The sequence below is a fragment of the Euprymna scolopes genome, chromosome 14 (assembly GCF_053919585.1).
Source record: "Euprymna scolopes isolate OS-2025 chromosome 14, ASM5391958v1, whole genome shotgun sequence".
NCBI lineage: Eukaryota > Metazoa > Mollusca > Cephalopoda > Sepiida > Sepiolidae > Euprymna > Euprymna scolopes.
In genome coordinates, this window is record NC_136495.1 from 74,856,897 (window position 1) to 74,877,509 (window position 20,613).

The window sequence follows — 20,613 nt, forward strand, 5'->3', positions numbered from 1 at the left end:
CTTCGAAGAGGCCTAAAGTAACATGTGTATACTATCAATAAAAGTGCCTATGCAAAAAAAGTCTGGAAACTTATTTAAGGCACCTTGTATGTTGTTAACTTTATAATCTGAATACCCTATAACAAAAACAAGTGCGTATTTGTATACATATACATATATGTGTATGTGTGTGCGCGTGCGTGTGCGTGTATATCTACTATTATATAAAAGTACATTTTGTGTATGTCTGTCTGCCTTTTTGTGCATGTCTGTTCGTTCCCTATTGACTAAAAATTTAATGACATTTTATATGAATGTACATTATGTGTCTGACAGTGTTCTTAGGTTTGTTTTCTACCGAAATTTCTTGGATAATTATCTGTAATAGATAATCAAAATAATCCGATGAAAGAAAAAAGAACCGATTTTGCCAAAACTTAACATCACAAGTGTATTTGAGAAGTTTTATTACCAGAAAAGTCGAAAGAATGGACAGTAAGTTTGGTGGTATGCCAGGAGCGCGTTCGAAATAAATATTTCTGTTTAAAGCTCAACTGCACAATAATACTTGACTTTTTTATTTTAAACTTAAATTCAAGTCATTATCGCAGCACATGCAGAAAGTCCAGACATATAAAATCAACAGTAGACTCTTTGATATGACAGGAGCGCGTTCGAAAGGAATATTTCTGTTTAGAGCACAATTTAAGAATGATAGCTGACTTTTGCATTTTAAACTTTAATTCAAGCCATCTATAATGCAACTCTCACCTGTCTGTTTAAATTTATGTATGTATGTATGTATGTATGTATGTATGTATGTATGTATGTATACTGCTGCTCTGAGAAGACATGTGATTGTTCATAGGAATACCCTTCAACCTCCGGAGGAAGTCAACTGTATGTCACATCTGCTTCAAGATGTGCAAATCTGCGGCGGGAGTGCAAAGTCATCTGAGATGGCATGGACGACAAGATTGGGAGAACTCAATGTGACGGCGATCATCTGCAAAGATGCAACAATCATCATGTATGTATGTATGCCTAAAACTTTCGATAGGGGTGACGGATTTTCACGAGATCAGACCATTTTGAAGCTTGACGTCTCAGATCACAAAGACCGAAAAATTGGTAAAAACATAAATTCCTTCACTCTTAATTGGGCAGTTTTCTACAAGGAGGGGTCGATTTTTTCGAGGTATTTTTTCAAGGCGTCGTATCGGTTGGATTGACTTTGCCTAATTTAAACCTTCCGAACTTCCAGTCGCGTCATGGAGTAGAGGTAAGACATCAGATTTTCTTTCACTTTCTTTTCCACCTTCGTGTCACGGATTCGAGCCTGCCTGCCAACTACCACTTTTTTTTTCAAGACACACCTCCAAACACCCAGGCAACGCTGGGCACCCAGGCTAGTAATATATAAACAATAATTTTATAAAATCAGCAGTAGGTTCTCTATAGTACAATGTAGATTAGAATGTACTGTGAACTAAATCACGTGAAGGATCCCCGAGTTTTACAGCGATAGGTTATCAACTAAAGCGGTCAATCAATCGATTTAATTGGAAAAAAATGGGCGATTACACCTATTTTGATAACAATAAAAGTATGAGAGTCGGAAACATTTGTTAATCACACTCACTCTCGGGCAACGTCGACTCTCCCTGCTAGCAATATATATATATATATATATATATATATATATATATATATATATGGTGTCCATAAAGTTACTATACAGTCTTACAAGTTACTATACAGACACCCTGCAATATATTAACAGTACAGTAAGATATTGTATTAAAATATTTATTTGTAACAAAAGAAATGAAAAGAAATAACACCTTTATGTTTATAAAAATCTCAGAAAATACACGTGTTACATCCGAAAAGACTGTAACAATCAAGGCAAACAATTTCTATGACAAATATTCAAATTGGAGGCCTTCAGCTCCAATACATTCTCGACAACGTGACACCACACTCTGACAAACTTTGGTGCACAAGTCACGATCAAGGTTGGCAAATGCATCAATAACAAATTGTCGAAGATCTTCAATACTTCTTGGCTTTCTCGAATACACAGAGTCTTTGATGACTCCCCAGACAAAGAAGTCCATTGGCGTTATGTCTGGAGATCGTGGAGGAAATTCAATGGGCCCTCGCCTGCCGATCCATTTATCAGGAAATGTCTCATCCAGTAAATTTCGGACAGCTGTAGCATAATGGGGTGGGGCTCCATCCTGTTGGAAGTACAAGTTATTGAAATCTGGTCGTTGTCTCAATGCCGGTACGATGAAATTTCTCAGTTTGTCCAGGTACCTTTCTCCTGTAACAGTTCCGTCGAATAACTGTGGACCCACAATTCCATCAGACGATATTCCTGCCCAGACAGTTATTTTAGGCTGGTTCAATTGGGACGTGATCGTAAAATAAGGATTTGTGTCACTCCAATAAACACAGTTGTGACGATTTACGTGTCCCGAAAGTTTGAATGTGGCTTCATCAGTCCACACAATCTCGTCCAAGAAAGTGGGATTATCCTCACACATCCTGACGATCTGTTCGAAAAAATGAAGAGACCTGCGATCAGGATCATCCTCAAGAAGTCCGTGAAATAGGCGCGGAATGTATGGTCTCATGTGGAGTTTCGTGGGTATTTTATGTAGAGAGGTTCGTTTGATACCAATTTCCGCACTAGCACGGCGAAGTGATTTCTTTGGGCTTCTGCCATATGCCTCAGCAACTGTAGCCAAATTTTGTTCAGTGCACACACTTGGCCGACCAGAACGCGGAGCATCGGCAACCGAGCCAGTATCATCAAATTTGTCTCGAAGTTTATAAATAGCCAAACGTGTTGGAGGATCTGTATTAAAATAAAGATTCCAATCACGAATTACATCCTGTGCGTTTTCTGTTTTCCAATATCGCTTCAAAATAAATTTGCGCTCTTCCAAAGTTAGCTTGCGTGGCATGCTTGATTAAATAAACCTGTAAAAAAATAAATATTAACTATTAATACAAATATAACACAATAAAACAATAAGACTGTATAGTAACTTTACGGACACCCTGTATATATATATATATATATATATATATATATATATATATATATATATATATATATATATATATATATATAAGAAAAAAGAAATTAAAATTGTAAATAAAAATTTGCAATTAAATTTATTATTCGATTATTGGCAATGAACTGGTAGTACCATTCAGAGTAGCAGATGGAGTGAAAATTACCGCCAAGCTCTACATTGACTTAATTAAGGAAGATTGGAACCCTGGCACAGAAAGAAGAATTTGGAAGATGGTATTCATCTATGATAATGCACCGTCTCATTCTGCAAGGATAGCCACTGAATATTTGGAGAGAGTTTTTGCCAGACATGGGAAAATGATACGATGGCCAGCCTGTTCTCTAGATTTAAATCCCATCGAAAATCTGTGAGCATCTTGAAACAAAATATTTACTCCGGAGGAAGGCAGTACAACTCCAAGGATGACCTCTGGAATGCTATTCTGACTGCTGCCAAAGACATTTCATCAGATGAAATCGAAAGTTTGACATCTTCAATGGACCAAAGGCTTTTTGCTCTTGTCAATAAAAATGGCAATTATATAATATATTGACTGTACTATGAAACCATATTGAAGTTGTTTGTTCTTTAATATTGTTGTTCTCAATTTACAAATTCCTAGAATAATCAATGTTTCGATGATCTTTTAGCACTTCATCATATTTTAGCATTGGTTTGCATATAAAGTTGGGACGCTGACAAAAATGCAAATCACCAAAATGGCTGCCAATTTTTTATTAATGTGCAGATTAGCTTAATATTTTAGATCCGCGCTTGTATTAGTATTGCCATATAACGTGCTTAATTTTACAAATTTTCATTGCAAACTATCGGAGTTAGATCAAAAATATCGATTTGCATATAATTCTGGCACGGGGTGTACCATACAGTGCAACGCAAAAGTATTGGATACATTACATTTTTCTTCATAATTTTAATCAGGATTCAAGATTTTACCTAAAATTTGATCAGTATATTCCTATTACTATTCTAAATGATATTTGGAGTAGTAATTACAAAATCAAATTTAAGGAAAAATATGAATTAACAAACGCAAAAGTATTGGATTTTCTAAAATAAGATTTAAATAACTTTTGCCTAGCGTGTTGCAATAATGCAAACGAGTTATTACTGACCAATCAGAGAGCTTTATATTAAAATAATTTTATAAAATTCAGCCAGTTTGAGCTCACTCCTTTAAAGTCAACCAGTTCATTTATAAAAATGCCTAAAACTAAAGAGTTGTCAATAGACATTCGTCAAAAAATCATTGATAAGCACAAAGAAGGAAAAGGGTATCGAATAAAATCAAGGAAACTTAATCTACCACTTAGTACAGTTGGAAACGTATTAGAAAGTTTAAAACCCCCTGGTGAAGCTGTTGCAAATCTTCCAAGATGTAGTTGATCAAGGAAATTTAACGAAAAAAAAATCAAGGTGGGTAAGCAGAAAGGTACAAAAAAAAACTTTTCTTACTCGTGGTGAAATTCAAACCGACCTCAGAGAAGCTGGGATTAATGTGATCAGTAGAGTTCTAAATCGTGCAGGTTTTGTATCCAGGTCCCCAAGAAAGGTTCCATTGTTGAAGCTTAAACATGTCAGATCATGTTTGAATTATATTAAAACATATGGGGAATAACCCAAAGAATTTTGAAACAAGGTAATCTGGTCAGACGAAACGAAAATCGAAATCTTTGGAAGAAACACAGCAACACATGTATGGCGTAAAAAACGGCACCGCCTATAACAAAAAGAATACCATTCCTACGGTAAAGTTTGGCGGTGATTCGATTATAGTATGGGAGTGTTTTTCATCCAAAGGTACTGGTGAACTAGAAATCATCAATGGTAGAATGGATGGACATATGTACAGGGAGATTTTGGAGAAAAACCTCCAGAAATCTGCTGATTTGTTGGGACATAATAGCAATTTTGTGTTTCAGCAGGACAATGATCTCAAGCATATTGCCAAACTAACCAAAGAATGGCTTAGAAATAACGGAATTGATGTTCTTATTTGACCAAGTCAGTCTCCAGACCTCAACCCAATTGAAAATTTGTGGAAAATATTGAAGATCAATGTTCACAAGAGGAATCCACAAAATATTCAACAACTAGAACAGTTCCGCAAAGAAGAATGGTGCAAAATACCTGCATATCTTTGCAAAAAACATGTGTGCAACTATAGAACGCGATTGGAAGCTGTTGAACGCAATAAAGACTATGCAACCAAATATTAAATCAATGTATCCAATACTTTTGCGTTAGTTGATTTATATTTTTCCTGTAATATAAACTGTCTAAACTTTAATTTTGTAATAACTACCTCAAATATTAGTTAGAATAGTAATGGAAATATACTGACCAAATTTTAGGTAAAATCTTGAACCCTAATTAAAGTTATGAAGAAAAATGTAATGTATCCAATACTTTTTCGTGGCACTGTATATATATATATATATATATATATATATATATATATATATATATATATATATATATATATATATATATATATATATATATATCTTCCCGTATGATGAGAGTAATGGAAATAGTATACCGATGAGATAGAAAGATAAAAAAGGAACAAACCAAGTTATGTGTTCATCAACGTTTCGTCTTTATTGCAAGACGTCCTCTAGATGAATGAAATCAAGAAAACTAACACCAGAATAAATATTTGAAAAAATATTTTTGATGTAATGAAATGTATGACCTTGTTCCATTGCAGAAACGAAAAAAGGTCGCTGGAAATTCTAAAATGGGGGGTGGTGCATAGCGTGGTGAATGAGAGTAAGATTATTATTTTTTTTACTGATTATATGTATTAATTTTATTAATACTATAAATATGTTTATTAATATTTTATTAATAATTTTATTTTAGACTGATTACATGTATTAATTATTATAGGTGGTGTTTTCTATGGCGGGAGAGAGTACACCTGCGTCCCAAATTAAATTGTATTCTTTTAATAGGAGTTTACTTTTTAATGGCGATACATTAAAGAAACGTCCACGTTGTTTAATTATGCTTGAATTTGCCATAAGCGTTGATTCAAGAAGTCTTTGTTGCGGTTTATTTGTAAATAAATTTAACTACTTTTGCTTATTTTAAGTCAAAAGTATGAGTATGCTTCAATGAATGAGAGAATAATGGATTCAGGGAATTGCTTTTTTTTTTTTATATATCTTTTATGTTCATTGAGCCTTTTCTCTAATCGATGTTGGGTTTCACCTACGTATATATGATGGAAATTTTGGCAAGGAACAGTGTATAAATGCCTGCATTGAAAATTATTTTTTTAATTTGTTTCATAGTTTTTTATGTGGTTTGTATGATTAGAATTCCTAGTTTGTTTCGTGTGTTGAAAATTATTGTATTATTGGTGTGTGTGTGTGTAGGTAAAAGAAAATGTCTGTTTATGAGAGAAATGTCTGGTGTGTATGATTTTTGCTTATTTATCCTGGAAAATACTTGTGTGAGTTTTTTCTTTGCATAATATGTGGAATATTGCAAAATTTTCAAAAATATTTGTGAGTTATTTGAATTCTTCGTCCAGATATTCGTGACTGAAAATTATGAATGCATTAGAAAGAAACCAATTATCATACTTGTTTTTTATTTTGTTATTATGGTGTGAGTAGAAATATATGTAATCATTTTTGTGTGAACTTTGAAGGATAGTTTTTATTGGATTTTATAATAAGTATTTCTAGAAAATAAGTATTTCTAGAAAATGAGTATTTCTAGAAAATAAGTATTTCTAGAAAAGGTAATGAGTGATTGTTTTCTGTTTCATAGATAAACTTTATGGAAGGTTCGACTGAGTCTAATTTGTCTTTAATATTATCTAGGTGCGTGTTTTCCGAAAGAAAAATTAAAATGTCGTCAATGTATCTAAAATATTCTGTGTTTAGAAGGTAATCTCATTTTAAAAGGACCAGATCCTAGGAATTCTAAGAAAAGACAGGCTAATTCTCCACTAAGAGGGTTACCCACAGGAAGAGCGGAATTTTGCTTGTATAAATTATTATTGAATTGAAAATAAGTCATGTAATGAAATAGAACAAGGTCATACATTTCATTACATCAAAAATATTTTTTCAAATATTTGTACTGGGGTTTTGTTCTCTTGATTTTATTAATCCAGAAGAAGTTTCGCAATAAAGACGAATCATTGATGAACACATACCTTGATTTGTTCCATTTTAATCTCCCTCTATATCATGAAGTCCCACCCCAGACAACACCAAATACTGACAAGTTTCTCTGTGAACAATTTTTGCAAGAGTGCAGCTGGTTTGAAGAGTCACCTACGTGCGCATTGGCGCTCTATATCAATCTGAAGAGATGACAAGCTTCTATCAAGAAGTAGCAACAATCATATATATATATATATATATATATATATATATATATATACAGGGTGTCCACAAAGTCTGGCTACATTATGTAGCGAGACTTTGTGGACATCCTGTATATTATGTATTATTTTAAAAATATAATTATCCACTGACACGTGTTTCATCGTCTACGATTCAGCAGAGTGGCTGGATCTAGCGAGATTCGAAATCGGGGCCCCACGGTAATGAGCCTGAACCCCTTACCGCTGACCCATCTCGCAAGACTGTCTGGATATATCGCGATTTACTTAGATGTTGTTTGTTTTGGTTTTATCGATATGTTTTGAATGAATTCAATTATTTACGAAAGTGCATTTTTACCTAAATTCGAGTTGGGAATAACTTTCCCTTTAACCAATTTACTACCCCCCCCCCAAAAAAAAATATATATACCATGTGGAGGTACCAAATTGGTTAAAGGAAAAATTATTCCCAACTCGCATTTAGGTAAAAATGCACTTTCGTAAATAATAATAATAGATTCATTTTAAAGATAGTTTTGCGTTTAGAGCACAATTGAACCATAAGACTTGACTTTTGTATGTTTAAAATAATTTCATAAAAGTAACAGTTGGTTCTTTGATACAACAGGGGCGCATTAAAAATGAATGTTTTTTTTAAGACAAAATGGAACAAGATACTTGACTTTTGGATTTTACAATTTAAGTGGAGCCAATATTTACAGATAATTTTATAAAACTCAACTTCAGATTCTCTACATTGCAATGTGCTGTGCAGTTACTGCAGGTGGGGGCATGTGAAGCTTCCTCACGCTACACTGTGGAAGGGGGGTCCGTATATAGAGCATCGATTTGATTTAAAAAGGGCGATTTCACCGATTTCCATGAAAATAAAATTATGGAAGGATGAAACAATTATTGATCCTCATTCAATTCCGGACATCGTCGGGTCTCTCTGCTAGTATATATATATATATATATATATATATATATATATATATATATATATATATATATATATATATATATATAAGCAAAAATCATTGAAAATAACAGAGCTTTCACTCAATTATAGCCTTTTTTTAAAATCAATCTTAAAATCTTTGTGTGAAAATATAAGAAATTATATAAGCCCCGTATGTGTCATGAATGTTATTAATGAAACTTCTATTAATTTTTTAAAAATTTGTTTTCCAATAGACATCTGTACGAAGAAAATGGTCAAAAAATATATATTTATAATATCCATAAGGATATATATATACTATCCATAAGGATAGAATACTGTTGCCATATCTGGGCAGGAGCTGCTAAAAACAGCCTATCCTGCCTTGACAGAGTACAAAATAGACTTCGTGGCTTAGTGGGGGATGCCCTTTTCTCTACCCTGCAACCTCTCTCCCACAGAAGAGATGTTGCGAGCCTGTCCTTGTTTTATCGTTATTTCCATGGCAGGTGCTCGTCTGAACTCCAATCTCTGGTCCCCCCTCGCCAATCTTTCACGAAAAACACCCGTCTAGCTGAATCCACTGTGAAAAATTTCCCCCACTCTATATCTGTGCCTAAATCAAAACGTGGATTCCATGAACAAAGCTTCTTTCTTAGAACTGCACGCCTGTGGAACTCTTTTCCGTCTGCCTGCTTCCCTCCGAACTACAACTTGGATGTCTTCAAGTCCAATGTTAACAAATTCCTAATGAACCGCCCCCTTAATTAAACACTTCATCAAATCTCCACACTACCGTAATGTACTTGCAATAACCCTTATCCCTGAGTGGCTTCCGGGCCTTGATAAGTGGTGATCACTGTGTAAAAAAAAAAAAAAATATATATATATATATATATATATAGCAAATAAATGTTATCATGGGAAAGTTTAATTACTCTTCTACCTAGCTGGATGAGCTTTTAGTGTTTTACTTATTTTAAAACGTTTATTCGCTTCGAAAAGCAAGTAATGTCGAGTGTTATAAATGTTACGACCGACTATGACACTTACATTTTTGAAATCTCGCTAATGGCGCTAAAGTAAAAAAAAAAAAAAGAAAAAAGTTACCCAATAAATATCAGGGTAACATTTATTGGGTGGGTCTCTACCAGTACCTTGTGCTATTTTATTTATTTTATTTATTTATTTATTTATTTATTTATTTATTTTTTTTTTTTGAGCGATTACGGAAACTTAAAATACGTAAGAGTCACATGTCCGCTATTTTTCTTGTTCCCACGGAACCTTCGACACTACTTTCCTTTCGAAACGAATAAACATTTTAAAGTAAGTAAAAGTAAGTAAAACGCAAAAACCTGATTTGGCCTACCCTGTATTTAGATATAAACGTAGGAAAAATCAGAGTGAAACTGCACAACGAAGGATCCAAATATCAAGATTAATAGAAAAGGGAAAATTATCTGTAAATGAATTGTCTTGTTCAAGTAAATTTAGTTTCAATGATAATAATTCAAATACTTTTCGAGCAAACAAACCAAAAACATTATCAGAGTGCATCTCTCGTAAAGGGAAGTGACAGTGGTCAAATGGTTAACCAGACGAACCGAAGACCAGGGTGTTCCATGTTCGAATCCAGGTTGGTCCACAAAAAATCATTATTACTGTTGGCAACTTTCTCGTGCCCCCCCCCCGAAAGAACCTGCCACTTTTCTAGAAAGATATCTGACTATATTATACCGGGGAAACCATTGACAACAATAAAATCTTTGGATTTATACGATACTAGCCTGGGTGCTCGGCGATGCCCGGGTGTTTGGAGGTGTGTTGAGGAAAAAAAAAGTGATAGAAGACAAGCAGGCTCGAACCCGTACCTCGAAGGAGGAAAAGAACGTGAAAAAAAAAATAAAACGTGACGTCTTTGCTGTTGCGCCCATCTTCAAACCGGAAGTGACGTAGATTTAAATTAAGGCTAGTGAATCGGAAAGAGGGGATGACTTTCGAAAATATCGGCGAAAAAAAGCGGGTCCTCCCTGTAGAAAAGTGCCTAGAGGATGAAGGAATTAGTGTTTTAAGCAAATTTTTCGATATTTGTCGTCCGCTGGGTCGTGCTTCAAAACAATACCGATATCGTAAAAAAAGTTTTGGGCATACATACATACATAAATACATTTAAACAGATGGGTGAGATTTTATACGATATAATGGTAGTCACTTCTCAATACATGGGATAATCAGGAAAAAAGGTTCAGTGCCGCTAAATGCAAATTGGTAATTTTATTTGATGGCATATCAACCCTTTTCGGGTTATTAATATCGAAGCCAGCCATTTTGGTAATAGTTGTTGTGATTCAAGCTCTTTATATTTTTAAATATTTATTCATGATGTTTGGTTTGGTTATTTTGTTTCACAGCATACTAACCGTTTTTTGGGTTATAAATGTCGAATCCAGTAATTCTGGGAAAACAGTGTTTATGCTTAAAGTGACTTTTTCCTATAGTGTTTGGCTTGGTCGTTTTGTAGAACATTCTGTTGCTTTGGGTTTTGACTTTGCAAGACATGATTAAGTTTTGCAAAAGAGAAAAGGAAAAAACATTAATGTACGGTGCATTTGAATCAGTAAGCCGGTATCTTCAGACAGTCTGGTCTGATAGCACCAGCTGAACGCAAATGAAATGGGTTTATGTTAGAAGCAAGTCCGGTGCCGAGGTGAGGAGTGTGACCTAAGCGAGAAGCGTTCACCTCCCAAAAGCTGATTATCAATGCTTTATGTTTCATGTCATACACTAGATCCAGTTAAATGATGCCGTGTGCCTCAGGTGTAACAATCAGCCACAATGACGTAATGATTTATTAAAAGTCAAAGCAAATACGATCGTCTGATTTATATTAAAAAAAAGTCTTTTCTGTATTTGTTATTTGAAAAATGTGCCAGAATAATTTAAAATCGATAAAGTTTGTACATTTTATATTTTACAAAAACTATTTAGTGGCACTTATTTGAATAAGTATTTTTAATCGTGTTAAAATCGGCCTTGATTAACGAAATGGTAGATTTATTGACAACCAGCTGTGACGACGTGAATCAAGGCCATTATATCTATTAAGAAAAAACAAATTACCCATAATGTCTAAATTATACTTGTACATCAAAGTGCGTGTTGAGGATACGTAATGCCGAGGAAGCAGTTAGAAAAAAATCAGAGCTGTCAAAAGAGTGGTTCTAATTTTAGTATAGATTCATCGAATACTAAGAGCGAACTTTACTATTTCACTAATGTTTTTTTTTTAAGAGATATCATATGTAGTTTTGCTGAGTGCTACGTTTATTTTAGACAAGTCATGCGTATGAAATTTTCGTTTTGTAAAAGTTACATACGATTAAGCATCTGTACCAATAAATATTCTGCAATATTGATCTCCGTTGCTTGTTGAAAACACGCACAGATATGTTCTTAACTAAACAATTTGAATACTCAATAACAAAGGAAAATGTGTGTATATAGTAGGTTGACAAGACGGTTCTTGCGGAATTTTTCAATTTTGATTTCAAATGATGTATTTTCAAATAAGTTTTCGTTATAATACCTTTACTTTATATATCATTTTAAAGGGCGTTTTTCGCTCTATTTAATCGTTTAAATTACAATCGTTTTTTAAAATTACATCTTCTTTTAGAACGCTGAATACAAGATGGGGGGGAACAAATTCGCACAGTTTTCTTATTCAAATTCAAGCTTGGCCGAAAAGCTACTGAAGTAGCTCGTGATATCAAAGAAATGTTTGGCCCAGGATCCACTACTGGACACGCAGCACAATGATGGTTTAAGAAGTTTCGTGGAGGCGACTAGAGTCTTGAAGATGATGAGCATAGTAGTTGGCTATCGGATGTTGACAACGATCAATTAAGATCCTTAGTCGAAGCCAATCCAGTCACACCTGTTGGTGAACTTGCTTCTGAATTAGATGTAACGATATTTTCAACGGCAACATCCTATAAAGCTCTCAAAACCAAGATTGAATGGCCGAGAATTTTCATAATCATATCAAACCAAACTTATGACCTCCTAACTTACCAGGCAATTCTTTGGATTATTACGCGTGGTGCGTCGTTGAAAATGATGTTAATAAGCATCGTCGTAACACCAAATCCTCTTTGATGGAAGCAATATCCCGAGAAATGGAGAAAAGGATCAAAGCTTGCAGTTGCTTTCGAACTCGAATTGAGTCGGTGATAGAAGCCGAAGGGGGGATATATACAGAATAAAACGGAGATTAATATTATGTTCATTTGTTTTCTTACAAGAAATTGTAAATTTCAAGAATTTCATTTTCTGTTTTTCTAAAAGTGTCTAAAATGTCCTGGGATACTTTACGCGCCCTGTATTTCAATAATACTCGGAATTGGCATCTACGTAAGGCGGAAGTGTTAGCATGTTTTAGCTTTAAAAAATATGACTTACATTGGCTGAAGCCGCCATAACGACTATTGGAATCTTTCGGCATATGTTGACAGTTGACAATGGGGCAGTTTTCTCTTCTCTACTTGAGTTGATCGGATTAGAAGAGATGGAGAGTAAAAAACTAAATGTCGAAGAACATAATTATATTTTTACTCTTGTTCATCCCATGCAAAGCATGTTGCTACTTGGAGCTTAATAAGCTAATATTTGGAATCGTGTTTAGCATAAGGCTGTGAGAGGTTGAATAGCTAGATGTCTATTCACATTACATTAAAACTTTTGCAGGTTAGTATAGTGGTGATATGGCAGACAGAACGCCAGAGACTTACGTCAATGGAAATCCTATATGTTCACACATTTACAACTGCCGTCGGCATATACGAGACAATCACGTTGACACACCGGGTCTCGCCAGATCATCGAAGTTAAGCAACGTTGAGCCTCGCCAGTACCAGATGAGTGACCATTTAGGAAGGCGAAGCGCTGAATGTACATCAAGATTACCAGGTTGGGAAACTGGCGCGGTCTATCCTTTTCTCGAGAGTAGATGGGTCTTTCTTAAGCCGGGGTAGGCAACCCATTCAGTGATGGCGTCACGATAAAAAATACCCTTGAGAATTTTGGCGAAGCATCAAGTATTAAGATCCGGACAAGATTTGAATTACACTACAATCTCATGTAGTGAGTCCAATCTCGCCTGCGGCTGCATATTACATTTTATTTTACAAGTGCAGTCCTAGATGGTTCGGCTCGAACATTCACCAAGGTCCTGCAATGCAGTTTCACATGTTTTCACGAAGACATAGTTGATATGACGCTGGATGCAGCAGTTGATGATCTCTTCTATCTTCTATCTATCTTCTTTCTTTCGGTGAAAAAGATCATTTAATTGTTTTTTTTTTCTTAAGTTCACTTTCAAATAATAATAATAATAATAATAATAATCGACGCTGATTCTGGTTGTAGTTTTCGTATGAAGTTAATTATTCACAAAAGAAAAAATAAAATAAAATAAGTATGTACAGTTTTTCACAGGCGAACCAAAAGAAAAAGAAATAAAATATCGACTTCAATTTTTTTTTACTGGTAAGTACAATATCAATCGTTCAAAGGACGAGTGCTTTCTCCACCGGGCTAGGTGTGGGGCGGTGGACAGTTAACAGACTCCCAAACCTGAGTCAAACTTACTCCAAACTGATTTTCCTTGTTTTGTAGCGCCTTATGTACCCAGGGTTGGTGTGGATCGGAGCATACACAGGTCTGCCATTCAACTAATAATCCTTCAATCCGTTACATATTGGTTCGTCCTGATTGGATAATCCCTCCCACTCATCCCAATCAGGTAACTTTCCAGAGAACAAACGTTCTCATTGATAATTTTCTCATGCAACGGGGGACTTCAGGTCAGATTTTTAGCCCAAGCAATCCGCTAGATATCTCCAAATAATCACCCTTTCAGCAATATTGTATACACGGCATAATCACGTTGACACACTGGTTCCCATTAGATCACCGAAGTTAAGCAACGTTGAGCCTGGTTATTACTAAAATGGGTGATTAATTTGGGAATTCCAGGCGCTGTATGTAGGAGGACGTCGACACCTCCCCACAAAAAGTTGCAAAAACCTAACGTCGTTATCTCCCCTAACGGGGATATACATGTGACCTCGGACCGCTTGTGAATTTCATACTCTCATGAAACTTCCTCCTTTGGAAGAAGCCAGTATAAACCCGAATAGGGTTAGTGTCAACCAACACAATATTGTTTCATATTTTCAACTTTGTGTGTGTTTTTTTTTTCGTTACAAAGAAATCTCTCTTTCTAACTAGCAGGGTTATCTGCCGTCATCTATGTCTGCCATTAAAATCAAATTCCTCTTTCACTGGCCTCCTTTTGGAGCAATTTTCAACCATAGCTCTTAGCTCTCCGTAATCTCCCCTTCTGGAGTAATCTCTTCCCACCGTGGCTGGTTGGTTTACAGAAGCAGGAAACCTGGAGGGATTCGAGTCTCGCAGTCTGAGGGAAGAAACTATTAGCATAGAAGGCTTTCCTACATTTAGAATCCTCAACAGTGAAGGGATGGAATTTTTATGCTTGTCGAGATAGTCGGGACTATGTATGTCGATGACACGCAAAAGTAAAATAGGCACAGTAATGCGGCAGTGGTTGGAACATGGCTTATAACGTAGGACCTATTAAATTTGAGACGCTCTGGAGGGGGAGGCCGTCTAAGAGTGAAAGACTAGTGGTAGATGCTCCAGCCCAGATGTAGAAACAATACTCCATGCATGAGCGAATTGTAGCTTTGTAATTATATAGGGTGCTGTCCGGTGCGTGTAATTTTCTAGCATGGTAAAAGGACCCCGCCTTTTTTGCAGCAGCCTTGGCAATATCTTCTTGTTCTGAGCAAACTGGTGTCCAAATTCGAATGAAACTCTCCAGGACTAAAACTTGATAAAATCAGTGTCCAGCCAATCCGACCGAATAGTGAAACGTCAAAATTATTGTAATCGCCCATTTTGAAATCGGCATACTGCTTAAGCTTCAGCAATAGAAGCATCTGTCATCTCAGACTTTAAGTCAACATCGTTACTTATATTGTGTCGTACATTAATATTTGCAGTAATGGGCGTCGCAAAGAAAAACACGCCTCATTATTTTGCCGTTTCCCTTAGTAATATAATTGCCATCAAGTCTGTTGCTGCGTAGATCATTCTATATGTCTCAGAGCCCAATGCAACTCATACATTATGCCATGCAGACAGTGGGCACAAGGGTCATTATCAAGCATTTTGCATACGGTTTTAGTCTATAACGTCGAATCAATAATGAAAAAAAGTATATACAAATAATTAGATTGTCCGCGTGGTTTACGTTGTGTTTAAACATTAAAAAAAAAAAGTAATTAAAATACTAGTGTTGGAACGATTAATCAGAATCGGGAACCGGAAATACCGAAAATTTGGGAGTATATGAATCGATATCGGAATCGGTATTGGAATCGGAAACATCTGTGCCTATTTACAATGTCAAAAACGACTCCTTTAATTGTCACTGAATTGCAGTCACTAGCAAAAGATTTAGCTAATTTGCATATTCTTTTAAACATATATATTTTTGTTTAAAAAATTTTGCCTATCAAACGCCTACAGTTTATTTTTTCTGCTGACATGAAACTTCATATATAAGGTATTTGAACCCATGCGAAACTTTATATTTGGATTTTAGCCCGGGAAAATTGGTACAAAAGTGTGAAAAAAAAATGAAATTTGCCAGGTGAAGGTCAAACGACGGCATTACGAATATGCATGCATAACGTAGTAGCTATTTACTCATGTTTTAATTTTTATCCTTGCAGCAAATGTGTCTTAATAGTTCAGTCATTAACGGCAGAGGACAAAATAAATTGTAAGCTAAACGTGTCAGTTTCGATTCTTGGTGATGGCGTAGAAGTTGTTTTTTTTTTTAACATTTTAAATCATTACTATATATATTTGTGTCCCATATAATTTATCTATATATCTATAAAAGTGAACGTGTCTGTTTGTCTGTTTGTGTGTCTGTATACATTTCCCTACGCAATAACTCTGTCAATTTTAAGTCTACATACTCGAAATTTGATATACAGGGTATGGAGATTTGGGAAAATCTTTGTAATCCGTTTTCGGCCAGAAATTTGGCTGTTAAGGGGCCAAAGTTCAACGATTTGATCTTTGAGAACTCTACCAAACTCCCCCGCCAATTTTGGGTATGAACAGTTGAAATTTTAGATATAGGTTCCTTGGACCTGGATCTAACTTAATAACTTGATTTGAGCCCAACACAATAAATGTTAAGGGGTGATACTACTATCACCCCTTAACATTTATTGTCAAAGTCAAAGTTTTAAAAAAAATTGACCTCTGTGGTCTCTATCAAATTACTCAGAAAATTTCTTTTCTAAGTATTTTAAATTTTACATAAAGGGTATTCAGCGATAGGGCAAGCTTTTTAATCGGTTTGGGTCGAAAATTTGAGCTATCAATATATAAATGTATGTATGCATGTTTGTCTACCTAAAACTTTCGACAGAGGCGACGGATTTTCACAATGTCAGTATCGTTTGAAGCTCGACCCTTCAGACGAAAATACCGAAAAATTGGCTAAAAACATTAATTTCTTCACCCTCAACTGGGCAATTTTCTACAGGGAGGGGTCGCTTTTTTCGCAGATATTTTCGAAAGTCATTCCCTCTTTTCGATTGTCTAGCTTAATTAAAACCTACGTCACTCCCGGATTGACGGTGGTTGTAACAGCAACGACATCAAGTTTTTTCCTGTTCTTTTTCTCCTTACGGTACGAGTTCGAGCCTGCCTTCCTACTACGACCTTTTTTTTTTTTTTTTGCTCAACATACACCTCTAAACACCCGGCCAACGCCGGGCTGAAATGCTAGTACATCTACGAAAGTGAAATTGTCTATGTGTGTGTCTCTGTCAGTATACATTTCCCTAACAAACTACTCTGTCAATTTTCTGTCTACAGACTCAAGATTTGACCTAAGGAGTGGTGAGATTTGGGAAAATCTTTTTAATTAGTGTTTGGCCAGAAATTTGGCTATCAACTGGTCAAAGTTCAACGATTTGACCTTTGAAAACTCTACCAAACCCCTCCGCCAATTTTGGGTCTAAACACTTGAAATTTAAGATGTAGGTTACTTAGACATGGATTAAACTTTTTAATTTGATTTGAACCCAAAACATTAAATGTTAAGGGATCAAAATTGGGGTCAAAGTTTTTACAAAATTTACTTCTGTGGTGTCTACCAAATTACTCAACCAATTTTTGGTCTAAACATTTGAAATTTTACAAAAAATATATTCCGACATAGGGCAAGTTTTTAAATCGGTTTTCAGTCGAAAATTTTGCTGCCAAAGGCTCACAATTCAAAAGATTTTATCTTTGCGGTCTCTAGCAAACTATTCAGCCAATTTCGGGTCTAATCATTTGAAATTTAACATAAAGAATATTCAAACACGCAGCAAGCTTTTTAATCAGTTTTAGCGCGAAAATTGTACCCCCAAGAAGTCAAAGTTGAAGACTTTTGTAGACTTTTGTAGACTCTACCAAACTCCTCCGCCAATTTTGGGTCTAAACACTTGAAATTTTAGATGTAGGTTATCTGGACATAAGTAAAACTTTTTAATATATATATATACATATGCACATAAAGTTATGAACATTATATAGGGGTCGAGCGAAGCCGGGATGAACTGCTAGTATGATAATAAATACGAAATCTGCATTATCAAAATATCATATTTAAGCGTATTTTACGACAGGGCAATGCCGGGCTCCCTGCTAGTATATATATATATATATATATATATATATATATATATATATATATATATATATATTAAAAACAACTTTACACAGGGTACTTGGATATTAATAATTATTGTTATACCTATAGGCACTACTGTTTCATGCTTTCACAATCATCAGTGCAGGAAAATATAATTATTGCTGGTTGAGGAATTCGAAGCCAATTACAAAGTCACCTTTGAAACCATTTGCTAGGACGCTACTCTTGGGCCAGCATTAATTAACGCAAGAACTAAGGTAAATAAAACACCTATAAATACCAAATGAGGACATAACAGTAAATCACTAAATCAGTCATGTGGATGTGTGTGTGTGTGCGTGTGTGTGTGTGCGTGTGTGTGTGTGCGTGTGCGTGTGTGTGTGTGTGCGTGTGTGTGTGCGCGCGTGCAGCAAGGTTTGCCCTTAAAACGTCTTAAGAGGAGTTTGTAAACAGACAGATAGAAACTACCACTATTTTATATAGAGAAAACATAATACAAATTAATACTACCATTGGCTACATCGTAACATTTAACTCGAAAATAGTTGTTTGATCTTGGAATAAGGGTTTGTTTACATTTTCATTTTCGGAGAGCGAGAGAGAGAGAGAGAGAGAGAGAGAGAGAGAGCACGTAGGTATTCAATTTCTCCAATCTGTAACCGTGCGTCTCTGGCGAGGGATTATTTACCTGCGATCACGACGAAAGAAAGTGATATCTCTCTATATATTAATAATCGACCACCAAAATAACAACAAATACACGGTAGCATCCTTTACTTGAAAGAAGAAGAAGAAGAAGAAGAAGAAGAAGAAGAAGAAGAAGAAGAAGAAGAATAAGATTACACGGATGAGGAGAAGCAAAGCATATTTGTTGATATTTCATTGTTGTAATACGATCGTGTGTGTGCGTGTGTGCGCAAGGGGATTAGCAATGAAAGTAGTTTTATTATTGATGCAAATAAAATAATCGAGAGTTACAGCGGACGCGTTCGCTTTTTGTCACGCTCGATGCGGGTTTTTCTTTTTTCTTTTTTTTTCTAACTAAAGATCGCCTTTTTTTTCTGTAATTCGACAATTAATGGAGAGCGGTTTTCATTCATTCATTATTATCAATGGCCACTTGCTAACGTGATCTTGAAACACCAAAATAAATACAGCAGTTCTTGACTGTTAGAATTGTTTCGCGTTCGCCGCGGTTCTAAAAGCAACCAGCGAACTGCAGGTTGGCACCATTGTCCTTCGCCTCTCTCTCTCTCTCTCTCTCTCTCTTAAATGTGGACAGTGGTCGACTGTGTTTTACCGACCTCTTAGTGCGTCGACTTCCACTAGTCGACCACCGCTAACCATTAGATTATTATCATCTCTTCGAAGGTTGCGCTCTCTGTCATTCCCCGCCTACACCACTCTTGCTGTCTTTCCGGCTCTCCTCCTTCGTCTCATCCTATCCTCCTCCTCTCTATTCGCACTTGCAGTTTAGCAGTAAGCAAGACCTCGCGTTTTAATAGTAAAAACCGTCGACGGTGTCCGCTTGCTCCATTTGCTCGCGCACTTGGCGTCGTTTTGATATTGTTGTCTGCTTCCTTCATACATTTGGGTGTTTTTTTTTTTGTTTTGTTTTTGTTTTCTATTTCCTACCCTTTCGTCTCAAACACCCCAATTATATTTTTTTCATTTATTTCTCCCTACTTTCAGTTCTTTTCTTGCCTTTTTTTGTTCTCTCTTTCTCTCGCTGTCAATTTTTTTTTTCGACTCTTTCTGGTTTTGAAATCCATTCATTCATTTTTTTTTCTTTCTTTAAATTTTTTCTCTCTATTTGTTTCTTTTCTTTCTATTTTAATTTTTTTACAACGCACGTATAATTGCACGCATCTTTTTTTTCTTCTTTTTTTTTTGCCACTCGGACTATTATTTGTATAAAAAGAGAGAGAAAGGGAAAAAGAATTGACTTTAATTGAAAATATTTGCCTCTTTTCAACAGAGGAATTCCTTCAATAAAGCGAGCAGGATTTAACAGGGAACAATATAAAAAAAAAAAAGAAAGAAAAGAAAAGAAACGCAACGAACGAGTATTCTTGAAAAATATTTTTCATCTTAAACCACAGAACGAAAAAAATCTATCTATATATATATATCTATATATATCTAGCATCCGGAGGGGTATTAGAACTGACGGGACTCTGACCAATTCTTGCTAGCATTGATTTTTCTTACCGAAAAGTGTATGTACGAAAACGTCCCGAATGGCATTTCTTTCCCAAAGAACTAATTCTGATGCTCGCAGACTCGGATTTCGAAGGATGTTACTGGTAGTAAATATTCCACTTTTGTTGTGTCTGGCACAAGGTGTCACTGGCAGAGCATTTAGCGGAACGAGGAGGCAACAGGAACCAAAATGTGGATACGAGGTAAATATAAA

At 35.5% G+C, this 20,613-nt stretch overlaps 1 protein-coding gene and 1 pseudogene across 1 annotated transcript in view; both read left to right on the forward strand.

The window, feature by feature from the left end:
- The first annotated feature begins 14,318 nt into the window (after positions 1–14,318).
- Positions 14,319–14,437, forward strand: LOC145293405 (5S ribosomal RNA; annotated as a pseudogene).
- A 5,218-nt stretch (positions 14,438–19,655) lies between these two features.
- The window catches only part of LOC145293096 (lysosomal alpha-mannosidase-like), a 348,385-nt gene continuing 347,427 nt past the window's right edge, over positions 19,656–20,613 (forward strand). The window contains exon 1 of the mRNA XM_080139469.1: positions 19,656–20,602. Coding sequence (XP_079995595.1) covers positions 20,438–20,602 — 165 coding nt within the window. The 5' untranslated portion in view covers positions 19,656–20,437. The remainder of the gene's footprint in view (positions 20,603–20,613) is intronic.